Source organism: Bos grunniens, chromosome 20, assembly GCF_055505025.1.
Source record: "Bos grunniens cultivar Pamir isolate PY7600 chromosome 20, Bosgru_T2T1.0, whole genome shotgun sequence".
Lineage (NCBI taxonomy): Eukaryota > Metazoa > Chordata > Mammalia > Artiodactyla > Bovidae > Bos > Bos grunniens.
The window spans coordinates 30,240,010-30,254,998 of NC_141184.1; the positions used below are offsets into that span (position 1 = coordinate 30,240,010).

General features: G+C 46.3%; 1 protein-coding gene across 18 annotated transcripts in view; it reads left to right on the forward strand.

The window, feature by feature from the left end:
* Positions 1–14,989, forward strand: part of PDZD2 (PDZ domain containing 2) — a 404,529-nt gene that overhangs the window by 311,880 nt on the left and 77,660 nt on the right. For 11 of the 18 annotated variants that reach the window (XM_086361282.1, XM_086361285.1, XM_086361283.1 and 8 more), the window contains 3 exons: positions 1,183–1,325; positions 4,280–4,412; positions 10,099–10,248. In XM_086361282.1, coding sequence (XP_086217408.1) covers positions 1,183–1,325; positions 4,280–4,412; positions 10,099–10,248 — 426 coding nt within the window. Of the gene's footprint in view, positions 1–1,182; positions 1,326–4,279; positions 4,413–10,098; positions 10,249–14,989 lie in introns of those variants that run through there. The other 7 variants (XM_086361287.1, XM_086361297.1, XM_086361295.1 and 4 more) reach the window with 4 other exon arrangements.

Sequence of the window (14,989 nt, forward strand, 5' to 3'; positions counted from 1 at the left end):
CCTGACCCAGGGACCGAACCCTCATCTCCTGCAAAGTGTCCTGCATGGCAGGCAGATTCTTTACCACTGAGCCACCAGGGAAGCCCTAGAGACCTCTATTAGTTTTTAAAAATGATTGATTTGGGGAAATTCCTGGCAGTCCAGTGGTTAAGACTCCATGCATCCAGTGCTGGGGGTGTGGGTTCAATCCCTGGTCAGGGAACCAAGACCCCCCACAGCCAAAAAATAAGTGAAATAGAAAGGGTAGATTTTTATAGTTGTTGTAGCATTTTTAAATGTTTTTAAAGAGCGTGTTGACCAATGTATGTTGATAACAAGTACACCAGTGAATTTCCTATTTTGATTTCTCCAAGATCTCATTCACATGTTGTCGGGAAATTTAAGATTCAATTCAGTGTGACGTTTTTAACATTTATGCGAGTGTAAGTCACATATGGTTACTGATTAACATTTATTATGTATTTTACTAGATGTCAGGAGCATTGCTGCCTGCTTCCTGTCTCATTTAATCCTAACAACCAGACTTGGAAGTTTTACTAATCATCCCTACTTTAAAGGCAGGGATATTGAGGTTTTGAGGCCTCAATTGATTTTCATAAGTACTAAGTGGTTGAGCTTGGCTTAAACTAGTTGATTGGATCAAACTAGAGTCTCCTGGCTCTGTCTTCCTTTCATTTCCCTTTATTAATTAGTAGGTGTAGTAAATAAACGGAACCCAGACACAGCCAGTGTTTACTCATGTAGTGGTATCTGGGTTTCAGGCAGAAGAGCTTTACTTAACAGGATCCTGGTCAGGGAATTCACACATCACCTTTGCCGTGCTTTCCAAAGTCATCTCCACTGGCCCCAGGTGGCTCATTCAATTTAATTAAAATGAAATGAAACATTCAGGGTCTCCGTTGCCAGCAGCCACATTTCAGGCATTCGACAGCCACCTGTGGCTGGCGGCTCTCCTGTTAGATGATGCAGACACAGAACACTCCTGCCGTCATGAGAACTGGATTGGGCAGCACTGACTGCTGCCCGAGACTTTGGTCCAGCCCGTAGAGTTTTCTCATCAGTGGGCCTCTGCAGTGTCGGTCAACAAGCGATGGGACTCGGCCAGACCTCCAGCTGCCCCTCCTGTGAGAATGGTGCGTGTCTGTCCAGATGCTTCACGGTGTGCTCACTTTTTCTTCCAAGGAGGAAGTCGGCCGGATATGGAAGATGGAGCTGCTTAAAGAATCGGATGGGCTGGGAATTCAGGTTAGTGGAGGCCGAGGATCAAAGCGCTCACCTCACGCTATCGTTGTCACCCAAGTGAAGGAAGGCGGTGCCGCTCACAGGTGACTGGATAACTCTCCCCTTTCTCTGCTTCCTGGTCCTCCCCTCCCCTGCCCCTGGGTGCTGGGGGGGTAGTCAAAGGCCTGGTGATTACAGCTTACAAGGAAGGTGCTGGAGCATGGCAGGAAATCAGGCACTAGCAGTTCTAATTAAATACCCTTCTGAGCACAGGAAGTGGCTAATGGGTGGGGCCACTGCACGAAGGAGGGATTAGATTCCTTTCTAATCCATTCACTTTGAGTGTCAAGTGAAAGTTATCCTGAGTCTGAGGATGCTGGTGACACGTGATTCCTTATCCAGAGCTACCACTTGGTGGAACACCACATCCTTCACATGGTCACTGTGGCTGACGACTCGGGAAAGTGATGGGGTTCAAACGTGACCACGGTTCACCTGCCACGTCATGGCTGTCAAGATCTGATACACATGTAAACACGTGTGTCTTGGTCATGCAGATGTGGAGGGAGAAAAATCAATGTGAGTTTTCTCCTTGTGACCTGAAAACCATTCACACTCCAAAGCTACTTTTTTAACTCAACAGTCATCTGAAGTAGGAAGATGGGTGGTGCTTAGGCAGAGGCACGTCAAAGAAGTCCATATTGAGTCAGAGGGAGGTAGCCGTCCCCAGATGGAAGGTATGCTCCTACTTTGGGGCTGATTGCTCCTATATACATAGGGCATCTACTATTTGCAAAGCACCATGGGGTGTATTTGTATGTTGGATGCCCATCTGTATAGAATAAGTGGGTAAAGGTGGAATTTCACTGATGAGGGAGGTGATGCTGGTCTGGAATTAGTATTCAGCCCAGGTACCCTGATGCTGAAAGGGAAATGGCAAACCAGAGCAGTAATGGCCTGCCCAAGACCTTGGGGGCTCTCAGAAACATATCTCATTAGGCGAAGTTGAAGGAGCTTGACATATTTGGTCTGAAGAATAGAATACCGAGGAGAGGACCAGTGCACTGATTATCAAGGTTTTCAACGCTCATCGGTCCCATAACTAGAAAATATGATCTGTTAGCCTGAGTAGAGAAGAGATTAACTGCAGGTGTCACTTATTTGGGTGGCGGTAATTACTGAAGGTTTAAGACCTTAGGTAGTTCATATCCAGAAGAGCATCATCACACTTCCCAAAGGATAGCTGCTTTAAAGAATTTGCATCAGATAGCCATTTCCCCATTACTCCTAGGTCTTTGGAAAGTTGGCAATTAGGAAATTCCTGTGCCCAGAGCTGAGCTTAAATAGAACTGTTCTTATCCATTTTTCAAGTGAGCCATTTTTTAACGGGTCTCACCGTTTTCTTACACCCCTAGCCTGTATGTGTGTATGTGTCTGGGTGTCTAATTCACATGTGGGGCATTCTAGGTAATAACTGGAGCTGAGAAAGATGGGATCAAAGAGGAAAATAAGAGGAACAGAGATGTGGATGGCTTGATGGTGGTGTGGATAAGTAAACCCAAGGACACTGGCCCTGACCACTGTGTTCTCCAGTATTCCTGAATGCCTCTCCTTCAGAGAGCTTGCCCTCATGCCTCCTTGAGCTTCCAGTGTGCTTATTCACCATGGTTTCCCTCTTTCTCTTCTCTTTCCATCCCAAGCATCTACTGTGATACTTAGCATTTCTCTGCTTTAGGGATTTTTGAAGGACAGAAAGCAGAGATTGTCAGCAATCTCTCATGCTTCCTGTCTTCTGTTAAAGCCTAAATTCATAGAAAAGATAATGATACATGCCCTAGAGGACAGAGAGAGAAAATGGTGAGGGAGAGGAGGAGAGGGAAGTTGGTTAATTTATTGAAAGCAAGCAAGGAGGAGAGAGTCTACAGACTGAAGAGAAAAACACTGGGGTGAATCTGTGTGAGAGACAAGCGTGAGTGCCACCCTTGAATCCTGGGTGCTGATGCAAAGCCTCCAGAGGGGATGGTGGGACCTGGGCTTTGGGACTCTCAACTTCACTCAATTTCCCATCTCATATTTAGCAGTGGGGATGAAGAGCCTCTGGCTGCTTTGGGATCATGGGAGACCAGGCCATTGGAGGCTCAGTTGGCACCCACAGAACTGTTGACCTCCTATGACTGACAAGGCCTGCCTGGTGCTCTGTAACCGTCTGTCCCCAAACCTCTGTAGGGCAGGCAGACCCCGTGGTGACTGGACCTCCTTCCAGCCCAGTAGGAAGGAAGCTCCAAGTCCTTCACTTAATTTAAAGGAAACAAAGAGAACACATTTGCATGCCTGTGATGTACACCGGGTCTGTTCCCTGCAACAGCAGTAACTTAGGCAGTTTCTTTGTTCATTTTTCCGTTCATCCACCTGCTTATGGAGCTTGGCGGCAGAGACACAAGGAGGAAGGGGGCAGTTTGAGACTTGACCCTCAAGGCCCCATGACTCTTGGGCACAGGGGTTACAGACACATGCGGTTCAGGGTCTCAGGTGCCACAGAGGAAATCCTGGCAACAGTGTGTCACCTGGGGAGAGAGGGACGGGTGTTAGGGAAGGATTCCTGGTGAGCTGCGGATACCTTTTTCTTCTGGGGCTCAGCTCAGAGACTCAGCTGATGACTCAGTCACAAGGGCAGGATGGCAGGTAGGACTGAGAAAAGAAAGACTTAAGTATCCTAAAGATTTGGGGTCTCGATTCCTCTCCATCATGTCTCCACCTGCATGGGAGGTGTTTCATTGACATTGATGTAGGATATGGTGGTAACTTATGATCGTGCCTATAACTAAGGGACCATCTGAAATCATAAAGCTCCTAGTCTCTGCTAACTGGGCATCTGGACCCTGACAGAAGGATGAGCGGTCCCACCCCAGCCGTCCCCATCTTCCATACTCCTCTGTAGCCCATTTTGGACTGTCCCCTTCTGACAACCCTCCCCAACTCCAGGAAGATGGCCCTTCCCAAGCCTAGAACATCTTGACGAGGGATTTTTTTTTTTTTTTTCCCGTCTCCATTTCCTCAGGGATGGCAGACTATCCTTAGGAGATGAGCTGCTGGTAATCAATGGTCACTTACTAGTCGGGCTCTCCCACGAGGAAGCTGTGGCCATTCTTCGCTCAGCCACTGGAGTGGTTCAGCTGGTGGTGGCCAGCAAGGTAGGTGGATTTGTTTGTTTTGTGAAATATTTTGAATGGCAGTGGTAGATTTGGTTGTGAGCCCTCCGCATGAACCCCCTCACCCCTGCCCCCTAACACATGCGTACTCCCCTTTGCTTGGGCCAGGCAAATAGCCGTGATTCTGCAGTGCAAGCCCACAAGGGGCCCTGAGCTTAAGGGCATTTAATCATCTTGCCATCCTTTAAGAGTCTTTATAGGTATATCTGGGCTTCTCTGGTAGCTCAGCTGGTAAAGAATCCGCCTGCAAAGCGGGAGACCAGGGTTCGATCCCTGGGTTGGGAAGATCCCCTGGAGAAGGGAGCAGCTACCCACTCCAGCATTCTGGCCTGGAGAATTCCATGGACTAGGATGCAAAGAGTTGGACATGACTGAGAGACTTTCACGATAGGTTTATCTAGGAGATTAAAAAGCAACAAAAGGACTAAAGAAAAGGGATGAATGGGAGAAAAGCCAGGATAGAGAGAGTAGCAACTGGCCCAAGGGGAAACCAAGGAGGAGATGTGGAAGCAGGGGCGGGAGGGAGGTGACGCGCCTCTGGAGATGCACACCTTCTCGGACCTGCAGGAAGGAGGTTGGGACGGCATGGGCAGGCTGCAGGCCCGGGCTCTGATCCCCAGCAGCACACAGCCTCGGTGCTGGAGGAAGCCTTGTGAACCTTGCTTGTCCGGCTACGCCCCCTCCCATCCTCCTCAATTTTACAAATGACCCGGCGAGACAGAGCTTCCGAGGGGGCCTTGATGCAGCTGGCAGTGCCGGGACCCTCACTCTTGCTGTGACGCCCAGTCTGGCCATGCCCTCTGTCTGGATGCCAGCTCTTCTTCACGAGGCCTCAGGCTGGGGCTCCTTTCACCCCCACCCACCAGAGCATGTGAAACTAGTGCTGAGATATGGGACCCCCATCTCTCTCCAGGGTCTCGCCAGCCTTAGAACGCTGCAGAGAGGCAGTGGGATACCGCGGCTGCGGGACCAGGGGAGGAACAAGGGCTGTCTGGGTTCTGCTCCATTGTCTGATGAGATAGTGACATCCATGAGCCCAGGGGAGAGCCCTCAGGACTTGGGGGCTAGTGCAGTGGAGTCACGGGGCTTCTTTCCAGTTCATCCTGGATCCAACGCAGGGGAGCACTGGTGTGAGCCACCCCGTCCTTAACCCTTCCCAGCAATAGCTCTCACCAGGATGGCTGATTTCCCCCAGTTATCCTTGATGTTACTTTTGAACCCTGCATCCACAGGTTTTTATTTATTTTCCTTCTTAGATTTTGTGTGCTCAATCACGTCTGACTCTGCAACCCCATGGACTGTAGCCTGCCACGCTCCCCTGTCCATGAGATTTCTCAGGCAAGAATACTGAAGTGGGTTGCCGTTACCTCCTCAGGGGATCTTTCCAACTGTGTCTCTTGTGTCTCCTGCATTGGCAGGCAGATTCTTTACCACTAGCACCTCCTAGGTTTAATAAATAGGTGAGTATTTTGAGTCATCTGAAAAATCTACTTTCCCCCTTTATGCTTCGCTGGTGGCTCAACTGGTAAAGAATCCACCTGCAATGCAGGAGACCTGGGTTTGATTCCTGGGTTAGGAAGATCCCCTGGAGAGGGGAACAGCTACCCACTCCAGTATTCTAGCTGGAGAATTCCATGAACTGTATAGTCCATGGAGTCCCAAAGAGTCAGACACGACTGAGCAACTTTCACTTTCTCCTTTATACCATGTACCCCAAATCCTGCTTCCAACCAGAATTCAGAGCTTGGCAAAGACTTGGCAGGAAGAGCTGATGCTGAAGCCCTGGAGGCAGGAATTGAGACCTTCTCCATTCATACACCCCATCTTCACCTCCCAGAGGTGCCGTGGGCATCCTCTTCCTAGGGGTGGGGCAGGAGCAAAGCCAGGGATGCTCTCGGTCAGCCTGGTGGATCCCACAAGGAGGGAAAGGCTGAAACAAATTCCCCATTTGACCAGATGTGGTGGGAATTTGAAAAGCCTTATTGGTTCTTACACACACACACCCCACCTCCCCAAGCTTGCACCTTAACCCCGCAGGGGTCTCTGCACAGGCATTAAAGCATGTCCACCAGACCTTTATTTCTGGACTGACTTCTTTCTCCTACTAGTTTGGAAAGTGGGAAAGAAATCTCTTCTATGCCAGTCATTATACATAAACGACACAAAGAAAATACAAAAAACGACCCCTCGTGGGTAAAACCTAGTGATTAAGGGGCACATGTGAGATTTTTGAAAACAGACATCGCTCATCAACTTAAAGGAAGAAAGACACTAACGTACTGGCTACCACTGGGCGCCAGGCGCTTTATACCTACTGTCTCATTTAATTCTTTTTTTTTTTTTAATTCTTCCAATTTTATTTTATTTTTAAACTTTACATAATTGTATTAGTTTTGCCAAATATCAAAATGAATCCGCCACAGGTATACATGTGTTCCCCATCCCGAACCCTCCTCCCTCCTCCCTCCCCATACCATCCCTCTGGGCCGTCCCAGTGCACCAGCCCCAAGCATCCAGCATCATGCATTGAACCTGGACTGGCAACTCATTTAATTCTTAAAGTGAATCCCGTGAGAGAGCCATTAGTTCTTCTTATTCAGAAGATGAGATTAAAATCTAAGCGATCAGTTCATCTGTCCAGAGGTCATGCAGGTGGTGGGTGGCAGAAGGAGCTTTCATCCTGGGTCCGCTGGCCGTCAGAGCTTCATGCTACCCCTCAGTCACGTAAGATATAAAGGAATCCAGAGCCCGTGGTGTTAGAACAAGGTCATGTGTTCCTGCCAGAGGCTGTGACACTTTGGGATGCTTGCTGAGGTCTTCGTAGGGCTGAGCAGTGTCCAGAGCTGAGAAACAGGCGTCCATTCTGGTTTTCAGTCTGTTGGCTCTTGGCCATCTGTCCAGAGCTACGGCCCTAAGGCTGACCAGCCCTCAGAGCTTTCTCCTCCTTCCCATTTGCTTCGCCTACAACTAAGCCAAATACGCTACTGCAGCAGCTGCCAGCTGTTTGCTCCTTAACTTACTCTGCTCCGTCCAAGGTGCTCATCCATGGAGAAGAAGCACCTGATTGTTAGGCACTGCTTGACTTCTGTTCCTCTTCTTTATCCCAAAGAACAAGTCATCTACAGACTTCAGTTCTGCCTTTACATTCAAAGAGAAAAGAATAAAAAACTTTTGACTTGTCACATATAAGGAATAATAAAAAAATCTAAATTATTGTTGCAGATAAGCATCACCTCGTGACAAAACTTAACCGGCATTGTTTTAGAAATATCACTGTTACTGTCTTCTGGAAGGGATGTCTCGTGTTTCCGCACCGTATGTCATTTGTGTATGAGAGGAGCTTAGAAAGTTTTTGCTGAATGAATAAACTCGGAATGCCCTAGTTCATCTTAATATTCCTGGAAGTACATGCATAGCAACACGGATTTCTCTTATGCACTTCTCTTTTTTGTTTCACTCTTGGTTTTTATTTACAAGAAATATGTATTCATTGTATCTAATGTAGAAAACCCAGAAAAAAAAGGATAGAGAAGAAAAACATGATAAAATGTCTAATATCGCCCATGGTACCATCCACTAACTGGTGTTTCCTTCCAGACAGGAACACGTTTCCTTTTAAATTGAATCAAACACAAGGAGACTGACTGTACCTGGAGACAGTCCCACCAGGATTCGGGCAGCACAGCCCTTTAAAAGCTGTGTGTCTTGAGCAAGTTGCTGCTTCTTTCAAAATCTCACTTGTGCGGTGAGAATCAATAACTGCTTCATGGGATATTAGGAAGATCAAATGAAGGATAAAGATCTCTAAACAATGTAGTTGGTCACAGTGAGCACTTGCAGAAATGTGTCTTTATGGTTTTCATATTGTATCCAGGTTATTGTTACATCTGTTATTAATATGGTTCTTACATATTATTTTTAACCTGCTTTTTCACTAAGTAACCCGCTAAAAAATGGCAACCCACTCCAGTGTTCTTGCCTGGAGAATCCCAGGGACGGGGGAGCCTGGTGGGCTGCTGTCTATGGGGTCGTACAGAGTCGGACACAACTGAAGCAACTTAGCAGCAGCAACCCGCCAAAAGAGCTCTTTCCATATCAGGAAATGTATTTCTGGATCAGCATTTTTAATGACAGTGGCGTATTCTATCTTGTGGCTGTTGTGAAATTTACTCAGCAGTTGGAACTTTCACTCTTTTAAGCTTTCTGCTATTAATAGTTGAGCAGAATTGACATCACAGAAGAGGATTCAGCTCACTTTGTCGCAAATAACTCTTTTTCCTTTCCTTGGGCAAGGTCTGAAAGTATGGTAGTCACAAATTACTGATCTAAGATGAGTGAGGTTCAGGTACCTTGCAGGAGTGGAATCCACGTCGAACTAGGAACAAACATCAATCTCACCAGGTGCCAGCTCACTGGTAGTTTGTAAGTCCCTTTTATAAGCTGGGTATTCTTTGTTGTTCTATTTTCCATCATCCCCCAAGGAATATGATGATCAAAACTTTGCACATGTTTCCTTCCTGGTAGAAATCGCTGGTGTGGCAACAAGAGGAGAGGGCGTGTTACTCTTTCATTCTGGCCTCAGATCAGCCCTGTAGCCCTGGTCCCTGGCCTCACGTGCCATGTCCTTCCCCAGGAGAGCTCTCAGCGCCCGTGCGTGCCTCATTTGTCCTTGAGATTGTCACCCGGCCTCATGGATCTCGCCTGCACCGCACACCCATTCTGACTTTATCTGTGTCTAGGAAGGAAGGGCTCTGTTAATGAAGCCCCCTTTGGAGTCTAATCTTAATAGAATGCGATTCCATGGGTTTCTGTTGTCCTTTAAAAGTTGTTCAAGGACTGCTTTCATGGCAGACATTATCGGTCTCTACTCTCATTGCGATTCAGTAAATGATCTAATCTTTCTAACCAACAGGGGCTTGTGAGATGAGCAGTGAGCGAGAGGAGAATATAGTGGATGTTTGAGCTCTGAGCTCGACCTAGAGACACAGCGCTGAGTAGACATGGTTTGGGGAACTCTCAGACAAAAAGCGAGATAGACGAATAAGTTATATACCCACAGTGAGGCAGTAAACGTAGAGGACATGAGAGGAGAAATGTGGGACTCCAGGAAGGCTTGCCAGAGAGGATGCTCAAGCTTTGCCTCAAGAGGTCTTAGTCTTGAGAAGAAGAGTGGTCTAGGCAGGGGAGCTGCTGGTGAAAGAGGAAGCATGGCTGGGAGAGCCTGGCGTGTTTGAAAGTCAGGGTGGCTTGAATGGAAGGGAGGCTTAGAGGGGAGAATGGAGGCAGGTGAGTTTGGAGAGCTGGGCAGAGGCCAAATCTCTGATGTTGGCCTGCCAATGAGGGAGTTTAAATTACATCCTGAAAGTAAGACGGCGGTGGGGGGGTGGGATGGGGGGGAATCGAAGGATCTTAAGTTCAGGGAGCTTAGATTACTCATAGAAACATTCACCTAAGAAACACTGATTCATCAAGGGAAAAAAAAACTCAAGGTTTAAATTGGATCTGTACCCCGGACATGTGCATTTGCCTCGCACACCTGGAAATGTGAACATATACTCCATGTAGTTGTTGGACTGGGAACACGTGGCCACCCACGGTTGACTCCACTATGTTTCCTTGACCTTGATATCGCAGGGTAATTCACAGGCGTCTCATTGTTTCCCCGCAGGAGAACTCTGCCGAGGACCTCCTGAGGCTGACATCTAAGAGTCTGCCTGACCTGACCAGCTCCACAGAGGACGTGTCCTCTTGGACCGACAACGAAGACCAGGAGCCAGACGAGGACGAAGGCACCGGCTCATCTTCCATCCAGAGAGCAGTAAGTGCGCCTGTGCTCTGCCGGGATGCTCTGCTGGGATGATGTTCTGCCAAAGACTTGGGTACCAGGGCCAGAGATAAAAGCTTGAGATAGACATTATGGTCCAGACCAGGATGGGAGAGAACCACAGTGCATCTTTTTATTTATTTATTTTTTTTTGTTAGAATCATCCAGAAAAATCTATGAAGGTAATACTTCACGTTTAAGAAAAAACAATTGGCACCATACCCCTGGACATAAGAGAGCAATTGGTACTGAGTTCAGTGCATGTATCAACTTCTAGGGTGTCTAATAATATGCCAAGGATTTTATTGCTATTTCTTGATACAGTATTTGAAAATTATTGCTTGTGAAGTTGAGCTTAGATGGAGAGATGTCTGGTTGCAAGTGGAATGTTAAAGTAACACAGCACCCATTCAGGCGAACTTGCATGGATGTATCTCCCAGTTTTAATGAAATGAGGACTTTGCGCTTGGCTCGTGGCTCTTCCTCACACAGCCTGTGGCCCTTCATGCCCTCGTGTGCTGCCCCTCGCCCCCGCCATGTGGTCTGGCAGAGTCGGGAGGGCTGTGGTTAACTGTGGTTGCAGCGCAGCTCTGTGGTCTCCTCTTCGTTTCCCACATCTTACAGATAGCCCATATTTAGTATAAAACCTTGTTAGCTGTCGTTCCCATCCATCCAGGCCTGGGGAGGGTCCCTTCTTTCTGCCATTTGGATCTCTTACTCTTTCCCAGTAGCACTGAGCCTTGGCAGCATGATAAGCATTGGGAAGTTAGTCCTGTCTGTAATTAGGCCTTAGAAGACAGCAACACAAAATGTATCTCTTCTCCCATTTATATAATTGTTGTTGCTTAGTAACTCAGTTGTGTCTGACTCTTTGCGACCCCATGAACTACAGAATACCAGGTTTCCCTGTCCTTCGCCATCTCCTGGAGTTTGCTCAGACTCATGTCCATCGGGCTTCCCTGGTGGCTCAGCTGATAAAGAGTCTGCTTGCAGTGCGGGAGACCTGGGTTCGATCCCTGAGTTGGGGAAATCCCCCAGAGAAGGGAATGGCCACCCACTCCAGTATTCTAGTATTCTGGCCTAGAGAATCCCATGGAATATACAGTCGCCAAGGGTCGGACACGACTGAGCAACTTTCACTTCACTTCATGTCCATTGAGTCAGTGATGCCATTCAACCATCTCATCCTCTGTTGTCCCCTTCTTCTCCTGCCTCCTGTCTTTCCCAGCATCAGAGTCTTTTCCAATGAGTTGGCTCTTTACATCAGGTGGCCAAAGTATTGGAGCTTCAGTTTATCATCAGTCCTTCCAATCAATATTCACAATTGATTTCCTTTAGGATTGACTGGTTTGATCTCCTTGCAGTCCAAGGGATTCTCAAGAGTCTTCTCCAGCACCATAGTTTGAAAGCATCAGTTCTTCAGCACTCAGCCTTTTTTATGGTTCAACTCTCACATCTATACAACTATTTATATTATAATACGATAATTTAAGAAAGAAAAAGTTACTTTTTCCTTTTCTTTTTTATCACTAGAGTTCCAGGGCAACTAAACTATGGTTGTGCAGATTGTGGACTGCACAAAGGTACCACATCTAAAGGAGCACCACTTACATCATAAATACCATAGGCTTTTGTGTTTATGAGGACAGTTTTCTGGAAGATGGCAGTAAATTTTGTTCTAACAAAATCAGTACATTAAGACAACTTTCCAGTAAACAAAGGAAAACATCTTGAAGAAGGTGTGTGTTTCGGGGGTGTGTGTGTGTGTGTGTGTGTGTGTGTTAGTCAGTCACTCAATCATGTCCATCTCTTTGTGACCCCATGGACTGTAGCCTGCCAGGCTCCCCTGTCCATGGGATTCTCCAGGCAAGAATACTGGAGTGGATTGCCATTTCCTTCTCTTCTCCCTGACCCAGGGATCAAACCTATATGTCTTACATCTCATGCGTTGGCAGGTAGATTTCTTTACCACTTACACCTGGGAAACCCTCCAGAATATATCCTATCTATAATAAATCTCTTAGCTCTCATACCAGGACCATGTGGCTTTCCCGTGAACTACTTGTCACATTTAGATTTGTGCTTATTTGATTAAAATCTGTTTCTCCCATCTAACTGTGAACTCCATGCGATGTGGGAACATGATGTCTGGTTTGGGTTCCCAGTGAATCCCTTGAATTTAGCCAGTACATCTGGTGCTGGGTTATAAATAACTTAATACATTTAAAAACAAACAACAGGACAAGCATTCATTTAAAACTAATGAAAAAATGACAACAAAATCTAACTAGGTTTATCCACCACAAACATTATGGTTATGCCCCTGGCTCATAGCTGACCATATCCTAGCAGCCTCAAAGGGCTGATATCAACATTTCAGCCCCTACAGTGGTGACTTACAGAGACAGATGGCTCTCTGGATAAGCCTGGAACTGTCTGAATATCCTGTGTCTCTTCTCCTGCTATTGTGTGCCCACCCTTCAAGGCCAGGATCTTTCTGAGCCTGCCCATCCTCCTGTGATCTCCCCAGCCCCAGCACTGTCCATTCGCTGTTGGCACAGCAGTCACCCTCCACACAGAAGGCGTACGGAGTGTGTGCAGTCCCGCCGTAAACTGTTCAACTCCAGCCTGACTCTGAAGTCCCACCTTTCTAACCAGACATGGCTCTCCAGCCCACAGTTTTTCCCCTCACACGCCCACAATCTGGAGGGCTCGATCCCACCGCCCTGCCCAACTCAGCCAGCTCTCAGTGGGGAGTCGAGTAAGCTCAGGGTGTAAAGAGAGGAAAAGTCTGCAGCACACCCGCACCTCCTCTGATAAGGGCCAGGGCAAGTATGTGGCTCAATAGTCTGTGGAGAGGTTATAATCACATGTTTTAAAATTTCATAATTCATAATCTCTTGCCCAAAAATCCAAGGAATTATTTGTCTAGAATTTTTTTACACTAAATACTGCTCTAAACATTAGCCATGACGTATATTAAATGTATTACATGTTACATACATTTATTTAAATTATAACTTAGACTTATTGTAGTTTTATAAATTATAATGCTTTTTATAAAATGTATTTATGTAATATAGACTTCCCTGGTGGCTCAATGGTAAGGAATCTGCCCGCCAAGCAAGAGATGCAGGTTCGATCCCTGGGTCAGGAAGATCCCCTGGAGATGGAAATGGCAACCCTCTCCAGTATTCTTGCTGAAATAATCCTATGGACAGAGGAGCCTGGTGGGCTACAGTCCACGGGGTTACAAGAGAGTCGGACGCAACTTAGCAACTAAATAACAATTTATGTAATATATATGTATAATATAACCCATAATTTATGGGTTAAATGAGTTGTTCTAATTTCAAGAGTAATGTTTCTACTATATAAGTGGTTTTTGGTCCCCCCATCCCCAAGAAAACCTCACAAATAAAATACAAATCACCCACAATCGTTCTATTGAAAGATAGTAGGATTTAACATTTTACTATGCTTTTCAAGTTGATTTTAAGCACATATATATTTTTAACTGACCTTATATTAACAACTTATGAAGCTTGCTGTGGTCTTAATGATAGAATCATAAACATCTCCCCAAAGCATGATTTATAATGGCTAACATTTTATAACATGGATATGCCATAATTTATTTTACTAATTTTCTACCAAAAATTCCATTTACATCTATCACATGTGTATTTTATTTTTAAAATCATAAAGAATTCTTCATGGAACATGATTGTCCATGTAGCCCTCTGCACATTTCTCGTTTTCTTATTTGCTTCAATGGCTTGTAGCAGTAGAATTGCATAGTTAAAAGTTTTCTCCAGAGAGGTTATGCTAATTTACATTTCTAGCAGTGCCTGGGGCCTGTCATTGCCAATAACATTATCTGAAAAGTTTACAAATTAATCACATCTTGTTGTATATATTTGTTGTGTATGCTTGTTACTGCAGTTTTGCCAAAGGACTTTCAGTGTGTTCGGTGCTAACACACTTTATTTGGGAAGCTTTAGGTTGCTTTTAAGAAGAAACAGATGACTGAGCAGTAGTCCCCCACAAGTACGCATGTTTCAGAGCTGTACTTCTGGGTACAGTTTTCTCCGTCACGTCACCTCCAGCTCGCAAATGCAAATCCCGAACCCCTTATCGTCGGTGGGGAAACCGGCACTGACCTTCCTTGACTGTTAGTTCTGCCTTCTTTGTGCTCCAGACACCCCTCACCTCACCTCACCTTCTGTCCACACCCCTCACAAAACATCACAGAGAAGCGACACCAGCCTTCTTCCCTGGCTTGTCATCCTTGCCTGAATGCCCACCGTCTGTCAGCCACTCCCTTGAGCTCTGGTTTCAAGCCAGATGACCTGGGTATGAGACAGAGTCCTGCAGGGCCAGGAAGTAAGCACATGACATTTTCGCAACTTCACAGTCTTCCCAGAATCTCCTGCTGGGCCTTCTCAAGGTGCTGAGCTACTGAGGCGGGGAGGGGGATAATTATTTTTTAGTTTTATGTTTATGATCCAAGGCTGTTTTATGATCCTTAAACACCGGTGAACCACTTAGATGAAAGAAACTTGGTACTGTTTTAATCAACTAAATCACAAAGCCTTTTACTTCCGTGATGATAATGATGAAACCTGCTGCCAAGTTCGACTCTGACTTTGACTCTTCCTGCACCTCTAAGTCGTGGATGCCCCAAGCACTTAAATGGAGCAAATGTAATACAAACGCTCAGGGTCTGCCATGA